This window comes from Phalaenopsis equestris, unplaced genomic scaffold (assembly GCF_001263595.1).
Source record: "Phalaenopsis equestris unplaced genomic scaffold, ASM126359v1 Scaffold000036, whole genome shotgun sequence".
Lineage (NCBI taxonomy): Eukaryota > Viridiplantae > Streptophyta > Magnoliopsida > Asparagales > Orchidaceae > Phalaenopsis > Phalaenopsis equestris.
Genome location: NW_018164478.1, coordinates 4560797 through 4571903, shown reverse-complemented (window position 1 = coordinate 4571903; position 11107 = coordinate 4560797). Strand labels below are relative to the sequence as shown.

Sequence of the window (11107 nt, the reverse complement as noted above, 5' to 3'; positions counted from 1 at the left end):
TATATATATATATATATATATATGTTAATGAGTAAAATGTTTAAATAGTCCTTGAATATTTACATGAGATCATTTTTTAAGCTATACTTGAAGCAACCACATCTATTCAAAAAAACAATTGTAACTGTGAAGCTGCTGCAAAGAAAGCACGCCAATTTATATATATATATATATATATATATATATATTGAAAATATCATACCACAACTTTTTAACAGATGCATATTTTTGATAAACAGACAAAGTAGCAAACTAAACAAAAAAACAACAATGCGGCACTGCACCATTGCCCCAAATGAATAGTAGTCATAGAGTCTACGGAAGCGTTAAAATATTCAAAGATCATTTTAAATTTGAGCTATAATAGTAGTCCTCCATGAAAATTATTTCAACTATAATTTAAAAAGTGTTAATTATTTTGATATTTCTATTAAATTTGGAATTAAAAAGACCCTATATAAATAATTGATAATATTTTGACATTTCACTTATTTATTAATAGATATGCATGCGGTGGCTCCTATTTCTCCTACGAGGTGACCATGCAAGGAAATGTGGAAAACCGGAGCGGCTGACTTTATTTAGACCATTTCGTCTTGTCTAGCCTAATTTGGGCCTATCTTGAGCCCCCCTTTAACTAATTGTTTATTTATGGTCTCAATGCCATGTCGTAGGTCTGCGGCAGAAGTGGATCCGTGCTTTTTGTTTGTTTCTTTGTTGTTTTTTTTTTTAAATTTTACTTTTGTTAGGATTTGGGGCTGGAGAGTTAATAAGAAAATAATAACAGGAAATGATGTGACATTAAATAAATGATATAAAAGGCATCTCAAATGTAGGAGAAATTATTGCACCATACTCTTTGTGCGATACATTTTGGTGTGATATTTTTTTTGTCCCTCCCAGAGAAGATTAATCGCTTTCGTTGTCCGGATGCAGAGCTACATCCGGGATGCCGGACGCAATAATTTTTCCAAATGTTGGGGGGCTTTGTTCCCCACATGCTCTGTAGAACTGGATTTAAATCGAATTAAGCCCTTTGTTAAGATCAATGGGTTATTTTATTTTAAAAGCTTTTTTTTATCTAATATTATTTCTTATTTGTTGAAATTTGAATATAATAAAATAGCAATCTCTTGAAACATGAAATGAACTCGGCCAATAGTGAAAAGTATGATATCAACTTGTCAATGTAAGGGAGTTAACATGACATAATACATATATTTACATAAAAATAAAATAATAAAAAAAAAGCAGTTCAAAGTTCTCGATTTCTGATCATTGATTGTGATGGTCAAAAGAAGAAGATGATGTGATTCATGTCAGCCGTTAAATTTTGTTGCTATGATTGTAACTGTATGCATTGCGATCCCTCCAAGAATGTGGAATTTTATGAACATTTGTGTAAATAATCGGCCGCCGATCCATAAAAGAGCATTAATATTGTTCAACGGTCATCAGATTCAAATAGAAAAGTAAAGTACAGTACAAAAAGGGATATCAAGTAACCTGGGCCTATTGCATTGGGCTAACCACACCCAAGTTTGAACTTGGAATGTTAGATGGCCAAGTAATTAATGTTTTTTACAAATATTTTGGAATATTGTTTCATTGATGATAATTTATATTTATATATTATGAAATGGAATTCACTAGTTTGGTGTCATGCTTCAGTGGACGAGCATATTGAGGTAATGAAAGATGATGATGGTGATCATGATGTCAGTCGTAAGATGTTAGTGTAGTTGATAGTTGGTGGTGGTGAGAATGATTAAATGGATGATGACAATGGTGTAATGATAATCAAACATCAGTGATTTGTAAATGAAAATCAAGCCGCAAGTTCGTGTGATGGTGTGCGTACTTGATTGGTAGAACAATGACGATTGAGGAGCCAAAAACATGTGATTAATTAAGGATAGACAACTACAATTGCTAGTGTTAATCATTAGCGTTGATATTCAATTAAGGTTTTAGATCTATTCAAAATTTTAAGCTCTTAATTAATATTCCTTTAACATGAAGAATGTGAGCCAATCATAATTTTCAATCATTTCATTAAATTGTTGTATTGATTACTTTGATCATAATTTATTCTTAAGCATTGATTTTAATGACATCAGATTGAGTACTGATATTGGGCTTGTTGGATTTCTCAAATTGAGATATTTTGTTTGTTTATAAGCATTCAAATTTTGACGATTGTTTGATGTTGTACATTGGGAATGCGTTAACATGGATCTCAAGAAGATCCAACAACTTTAGAGACCAAAATAGTACAACTAAAAAAGATCCCCCAACAAAACACTAGAAGGTCCGATTATTTAATAGCGCGTAGTAGTCCAACCAAAGCCAAAGCCGATTGGTTGCAGTCATTCGAATCATAGTCCACAAGACTAAAGGAGTCAAGATCTGAGCTCTAACCTGTTGGACCAAGCAAGACAGATAGGCGCACAAACCAAATATCATAAGATAGCACATTGAAGTAGATAATCAACTTTTTGACAAACCAAACCTAAGGAAAGACTCAACTCCTTGTTACCATCAGTTATCCCATAGACACCCTAATAACTTCTTATTAGGAACTGAATGGTAACCATGAAACAAGCATTTAAATCAATTGCCCGGGTTCTACTTGTTGGGTAGTGAACTACATATCATTTTACGGTGATTCACCATATTTATGATAACCTAACATTCCTCAGCACATAGGAGCTCCTCATAAGGGATTTAAGGTCGATATTTGGACTAAATTAGCCAATCAACAAAGTCTAAACAAACAAACCGGCCTTCTGACCGGATGACCATGGAAAGATGACTAGCAACCTCGACTAAACATAGTCAAACAAACAGGTCTTGTTGTACCAAGACCCATCCAACTCAGTTGATCAAATAAAAAGGTAGCCAAGCCTTGGACCCACATACGTAAAATGCCTAAAATATCCCATAACGCCTCCATTAAAACGAGAACAAACATATATCTGCGCAAGTTATACCCCTTCCCTTATAAATTCAAGATCATTTTATGAAATATACATGTCTTTTTAATGTTCATTATTGTGCGTTTCTCCTTCTCTCTCTCTCTCTCTCTCTCTCTCTCTCTCTATCTATCTCACACACTCTCTTTCCTGTCTTATGCTCTAAACCTTGAGGTGTGATTCATAGACAAACCAATATTCGACAGATCTCTCGAATAGTAATATAAAATTTTTAACTACACTATTAAATGTTTGATTTGAGCAAATTCGACTTGAATTAAAACACTTGTAGTGTCCTTTGATGATTTTTTTTTTCTGCTTTAAGTGGAGCTTTGGTGTTTCTGTTTTAATTTTGATATTTTTTTGATTTTTTTTTATCTTTGAATCAAAGCTTTTACATGTGTCATGATCAAATCATTGAAAAAATGACACCATTAAATCTTCCGTGTAATTTTGAGTTTTTTTTTCCTGATTTATAAGAATGCTACAAAAATAATTAATTAAAATAAATTATTTTATTTACATTAATTAAAACTCAAGCTTAATCTCAGTGAAAATTAATAATGAAAATTCACTATTTACATTAATTAAAACTCAAGCTTAATCTCAGTAAAAATTAATAATGAAAACTCACAAAAAAAAAAAAAAAATGTTCTCGAATCAATACTCAAATAAATTAGGTTTTTTTTTTAAATTTTTTAACTGATTAATTTCCCATATAAATATGGCAAATTATGAACTTACAGGTTCAAAAGCTACTTTTATGCATTAACTGTTTGGCTTGTTAACACGTACAATTGCCAAGCTGTGTAATAATGTTGAGGTGGTCTAATCCATGTCTTCACCAGTGACAAAATCTCTCAAATAAAATTTAATCAATTATTAATTCCTGAAAAAAAAAAATTAGGATGGGGCTCACCTTTTTAAAATAAATAAATAAAAGAGGAAGATTTACATAAATACCACTCAACTCCTATGTTTTTGCAATATTTGTGTACCCCTAAACTTCAATTTTTACTTGCATGTCACCTCATATATGCATAACAATTTGTATTTCACTTTTTAATGTTTATAATAATAATATTTTTAATATAATATGAAGAATTTGAATGGCATAAATGTAAAAGTTTAGATGTTAGACATGTAAATACATATGAATTGGGGTGCTATGTGTGTAAATACATATGAAAAACTTTCATTTTCTTTTATATTAAATGTAAAAGGGAAGCACAGATCTTCAAACTCTTGAGTGCCCATTGGAGGCGTTTGATTCCCTAATTATTATACATGTGGGCTTCAATTATATCTGCATTGAAAAGTTAAATAAAAGCAACAATGATTCTTAAACTTACTTAAACTTTACATTATATTAACTTTCATGTAAATTCAATGATTCTAGAATCTATGAATAATAATTTAATGAAAATGTTGGAATTTTTTCTTCAAATATAATTAATAAATCGTTTTGAATGTTGGGTTTGTTTTGTTTTATAGGTTAGTACATCTTAAGAGAGACTTGCGTGTTCATATAACTCGAGAGAGATCTGCGAAGAAAATATGCCGTGGGAGAAAGTGGGTGCGTGCTTTGAAAATTCTTCGCATGAATCCTTCATAAGAAGTTTAAGGGAGACAAAAAAGAGCCGAGCCCCATCTTGAAGGAGGGAGAGGTTTTATTTATAATGATTCTTGATGGCTTCTCTCCCCTCTTCAAGTCATAAAGAGAGAATGTTAAATAATTTCAGTACATTGCGAGGTATATTCACGAAACACGGATACAGGAAAGCAATGTCATAGAAGTGAGACGATCAATAAACGTACACGGATGTATGTTCTTTCTTTAATGTTGATCAAAGTGCATAACAACTAGTACTTGGACAGTTGAGGATGACAAATTAACTTGACAAGTCAACATTGGCAGCTGGTACCACTGAGACTAACAAATTATCTCGGTAGTTGATACTTGACATTTGACATTCGTATTTTGGAAAATATGGGCTTTCCACACCCCCTTGACCTATAAGAACCTTTTATTTGCATATAATAATAAAATGTGATAATCTTTTTTATTGGTATTATGTGTTCTATCAATCTTCTCGTTATTAACTCCGTATGTTTCTATTAAGATACAATTTTCTTATATAATACAACTATGAGGAGGGCTATAATCAGCCTAAGATGCCATACATTGAACTTGGTTTGGTGATATTATAATTTGAGCCTAATTTTTACATGTATGTTAATATTTGATTTCGTAATATTATAAGCCCTAATAAATCATTTTATTTTATTTTTATTTTTATTTATTCTAAAGTGTTATATAATTATAAATAGAAAGGTGAAAGAAAGTGATGTGAAGGATGCAGCGCAGCACCCAAGATGAGCTGAAAAGAGCTGGCGGCATTAGCTTTTGGGGGTTCACTTCGGCGAATGATTTATAAATCGAAATGGTTAAGGTATTGGGCCATGGGAGGGAGTGGGTCCCGTCATCTTAAATGGAAGCATGAAGATGGATCATTGATTGACCCATCATGAAATCCGTGACGGCTTTTCCTCCACTCAGTTGTGGTGGGTCCCACAACACCCCCTCCTCTCTCTTCCTTCCATTACTCCGGCCCCTACTCTACTTCTCCATTATATATATATATATATATATAATGGCTAGAGGTAATTATAAGAGTTTCAAGTAATTCCTAATGTGACTAACAAATTGAGTACCATCTTTTAAGGTCAACAGAGGGAATTCGAACCCCCATCTAAGTGGTCTTATATCGTAAATGTCAACTAATAGTCTAGGTTACCCGACACCTTAAGCTCCCTATATATCATGCATGAATGATTAGTTACAATGATATTTGTGATTTGTAATTAAAGATTATAATGTTATGCATGTGAATATGAATATTTAGATGTTAAATATATAAATGCATGAAAATTAGGTTTTATATATGCAAATGGTCCTTTTTTTTAATTTCGTATATATATTTTTGGGAAGTGTAAGTGCTTGAGTTCCATATTTAAATTATTATTATTATTTGAACCATTATCATTATTCTGTCATCACAGCAATAATTTTGATTCTTTAATAAATTATTTTAAGGAAAATTTTCAAATATCTATCATGAGTTGCCGTAATTTCTTTCATGTAATTCTCTCTTTTTTTATTTATTCCATAGCTTAAACATTTTACAGAACTTGTCAGATATAACAAATTAAATTAAGGTCCCGTTTAGGGCAGCTCATTTGATGCGGTGCATCAGATCCGTTTGGGTAAATTTCATTTTGACAATCTTTTCAAAAAATTGTATTTTCATAGTGTTTTTCAAAAAATTACATTTTCAAACCGTTGAATCAGCGTTTTCACACGGTTCCTAGCTAGGTGCGGTGTCAACTTTCTAGCTACAGTTTGAATTTTTAAAAAAAAAAATTATAATAGACACCGCAACTTTTTTAACAACAGATTATTTTTCAGCAACCTATTTTGAATATCTTTCTTATGCATGCACCATGTATTCAAAATTTTAAATTTATCGAAATGAGTATGTTATGTGATCAATTTATTTTCTTTGTAGATGAATTTATTTTCCTGATTCTAAAACTATTTGCTTTTTGAATTAATTGGTTTAATGAGGATTAATAGTGATCCAAAATCAAACATAAAAATTTTTCAAGCCAAAAAAATCAAATCATTATTTTTAAAAAAATAATAATAAATCAATCACATGAGCTCGATTTAGTTAAATTTTTCTATTTTGACGAAGCACTAAACACCCATAGAATTTGCTTAAATGGCTTCAAAGTACCGACAATCTTTGTCTAAAAAAAGATCGATGTCTTTCAAATTTGAGTTATCCATTCTACTAAGAAATATTAATAGCTATCTCTACTTTAAATGACTTGAGTTAATGTAGTTGGTTAGTACTTTATTTAGTCTTTCTTTTCATTTGAAGCTTCCATAAGTTCCTCAATACAACTCATGATGTCACTGAAACTAAATGATAACCAAAACAAAAATCAAATTTTTAATTTTGGTGGCTATTTTTTCCTTCATTTGGAGAGAGAAAGAGAGAGAGAGAGAGAGAGAATTTATCGTTTTAATTTTATGAGGTTGAGATCATTAAAGCTTCAAATTAAAGTGGCTTGTTAATAATGAAAAGAGTAACTTGAAAGTATTGAATACACTATTTTAGATTGTCAGAGTCTTATTACATGATTGTTGTATTGTGTTATCGTTAGCTATTGTGTGTAAGATGTTTGATTTTGTATTGGCCTGCACATAATTGTTCGCACTTCTGTGGTGGACAGTTTTTAGTTTATTTTTATCATGATGACTCAAAATTTTATTTTAAATCTCTTCTTATGGGTATTGATCAACAAAATCCATCATTTTTGGGCAACTAAAACTCTAACAATGCTATTTACCTTCAGCTTGGTACATCTAACACCGCCTACTAGCATAATGATACTCCACATGAGTCATAACACGTAATCCTAGCCCATATATTTGTAAACAAAATATATACTTTATGAGTTTTCATTAGTCAACCTTTATTTATTTATGAGTTTAAACGTATTGGTTAGTATAATTTATCCTCCTTCCTTTATTCTTTGGTTTTTTTTTTCCTTATAGATGTGTGCTAGAAAATTGATGGCGATAGAGTAATAGATTATCGTCTTAGTGTTGCATGAGAATTTAGCACACGCTCGAATAACAGAAAACAACCACTAGTGACAACATAAGTTTTTAACGTGAAAAATCTGTAAAGAGAAAAAACTACAAATTCTACACCCAGTTATAAAAATTTACTATAAGTTGATGATTACAGAGAGTCATTGTCCAACGGGCAAGAAAATGTTACAAAATATTCTGAATTATAAAGTCAAAGTATGAATGAACTCATTGTAAGAAGTGAGCGATTGTCAATGGCGATCGGTGGTTGCAAGCAGGTGGTGGCTGACGGCGATCGGCGGTGGTCGATGGTGGTCGGCGACGATCAATAGTAGTAGGAGTAATGTTAGACTTCAACTCCTTCTCAAAATTTTAAGTCCTTTCTCAAGTATCAAGCTCCCTTCCCGTTATGAGAGGGGTAGGGCTTCGTTTATGGTCCTCTAGGTGCAATTAATGCAAGTATATGACCAATTTTGATCTGACAGTCCGAAGACTTTCCTTCGATCATATGACATCTGATGAACATTTGAGTGCCTTAATGATGTCGGAATAGAGTAATCTTGGGATCACTAGATTCGTCTTTGTCGAGATGCTCAATTTGACTATAGACTTGCTAAATTCAACATTCGTTTACCTTTTAAATATGTCCAAAATCTTCCACGAGTGGTTTAATGACTTGATTTGAGCTTGATTTGATTTACATTGGACTAACGTTGGTATCCCTGCATCCGTCCCGTTGAGCCGATCAATTTTACTATAAGTTTGATGAAATCAAACTTCCGTATGACTTTTTATCAAAATTTGAACATTTCTTGCTCAAAAGATTGTTTCGACATATGTGGCATGCCTTGAGATTTGTGATGATGGAATTTATTGATGATGTATCATTTATAATATTCTAATTATATATATATATATATATATATATATATTAAGGGCTTCTAAAAAGGATAAATAACTTAAAAAAAAATCAAAATATAAAGCATTTTGAATTATTTTGATGACCACATAGTATGAACAACCCTAAGTGGCATAGAACTCACAAATTACCTCACATCTCATCCTGAAACAAACTTCACAACCACGATGATTAAGTTCAAGATGTGAGTTGCCCTTTGAGAGATTTTGTTCGGCCACCTGCCGAAACCTCTGAGAAACTCCATCCTCTTGGACCCAGAAATCTGTCCTCATTTAAGATAGCCAATGCATTTGCAAGAAGCAGGAATCCTTCCAGCAAGGTCCACAAGCCCATTCCAGCAGAAAACACAAAAGGCAAACCCTAAGCTCTCTCAATCGAGGTGAAAGCTTTTCGTGATTTTGAGAAGAGAAAGAGGGAGAGGCGGACCAACGGACCAAGCCCAAAAGCTTTCGAGATATATATATATATATATATATATATATGTATGTATATATGTGTGTGTGTGTGTTTGTTTATCCTCTTTTTAAAGTTTGTAAAAATAACATAGAATTATCTATATAAATTGGTTGACTTCATGATTTTTCTTGCACTGCGTTCTCATACTTCATAATTTATGCCACATAATCGATTTTCAAAAAATTTTCGATGGAGAGTTTTTTGAATCTACTGTGATTTCTGGCTCTCGAATATTGTAGTTTTATATTAACCTACGACTTTTGATTTTTGTGGCAACCAATTTAGGATTCATCTGCAATTTAGGCTTCTCTTCTGCTACACATTTTTTTAAGCGAAGATTATGTTTATTTATTTATTTGGCTAACATGAGCATTGAGCAATGGCGTTTCATGTTTAAACCAACACATCTACACATGCCTTTTTGTATTGTGTTATTACATTGTTACATTAAATCTTAGCTCTTGTAATGGTGGACAAAACAAGTGAAGTTTGCATGTTGAGCCTTTCTTATATTTTCTTTGAACATTAGTTTGAATTTAAATGTATTAATTCCTACATTTTGCCTTTAATCTATGTATTTTTTTTATTTTTAGTTTCATTTGATAATACCCCAATCTAATTACATATTTCTCAATTGTTTATGTACATAAAAAATGTGCTTGCATTTGTCTTGAGGAGACGTGATGGTTTAGAAAAGGAGGGTATGATAAAATAGTGTTGACCAATAGAAGAGCAAATGACCCACTTATCCGAACGAGTGCAGTCTTTTGAGCCAAAATAAGCAAGGTTACAAATAACTGAGTCACGAAAGATGAACGAATGAACCGAATTCGAGCCGTTGGGTAAGAACCGAGACAAAGATGCATTCTAGCCATCTGGCATCAAGAAGTTGATTTGAGGGAAGATCAAGCCCATCAATACTCTAATCATACCGGGAGTTCCCAGAAGCTCCCCAATTTATCATCAAAGGTCAACAACCAGTCGTGCCAACCCGATGACAAACGAGCTCAGTTGATAGACAAACCTGACCAGGCTCAACCGAACGAACCAGCCCTACCAAGTCGAAGCCATATTGGTTAAGGTGAACGAGCTCTATAGTAGTCGAGAGACACACTCATAGCTGTGAACTACTTAGAATACCCTATACAAACCCCATCAAACAGGAGTAAGAAATATAACATCACCATATTGTATTCTTATCCCTATAAATAGGGAGATCATTTCACGAATAAGTGTTGACCTCATTTTTGAGGTATTCCTTTTCCTTTCTTTAAATACCTTAGGATGTAGCCTTAGGATTTTCTATTTTGACTCTCCTAGAGGATTATGTTGGGACCTACACTACTTAAAAATTCGAGTCATTTCTTCGCTCTTTGAAGTTTCATATGGACGGTTTCAGATCCTCAACATTTGATTGAGTCAATTGAAAAGCCAACATATCGAAGCTCAAATTGAGCTCCTACAGGAACTTGAAAGACATAGGTGGACCCCACGACGTTTGATGTTTGACTTTCTGCAGCGATCAGTTTATTTGATTATAGTTGTCATTTAGGCGAGGATAGGTCATCAATTCACTCGTTAAACGACTCCAATTGGACCAAAATAACTTCTTTTGCCACAACATGTTCGAATTAAAGTTAAATTGGTTTGATCGTCGACGAATTTGTCCGGATGACCCCAGATGGCGAAACGGACCCCGTCGTCGCGTCTGAAATGTCGATTTTAGCTAATGAGGATACCCATTTTGTTGGGGCGCCGTGCACGAATGAATTGCACAAAATTTGATATTTTCTTTTAATAAAAAAAATATATATATAATAATTTTTTTAAATAATTTTTTTTTAATCCTAAATCTAATCTCACGCTCACATTCCTCCCCCCCTCCTCTTGGAACCCTTCTTACCCTAATCGAACCTTTTCCTCTTCTTCCCTTTTCTTGACCGGATTTCGAAACTTCTTCCGGTTCTCCGGTGATCTCTTTCGTCGCCGATCTTAACCGACCTTCACCGGCGGTCGCCTTGCCGGTAACACTTTTCTAACAAACTTTCCCGCCCAAATGCGTAAGCGCCATCGATGGGCATCCCTCTTTCC

General features: G+C 33.0%; 1 protein-coding gene across 1 annotated transcript; it reads right to left on the bottom strand.

Moving 5' to 3' along the window:
- Positions 1-8687: 8687 nt before the first annotated feature.
- Positions 8688-8944, bottom strand: LOC110018972 (protein transport protein yos1-like). Its single transcript, XM_020716468.1, has one exon. The coding sequence runs from the start codon at positions 8891-8893 to the stop codon at positions 8738-8740; it is 156 nt and encodes a 51-aa protein (XP_020572127.1). The 5' UTR covers positions 8894-8944; the 3' UTR covers positions 8688-8737.
- Positions 8945-11107: the final 2163 nt, after the last annotated feature.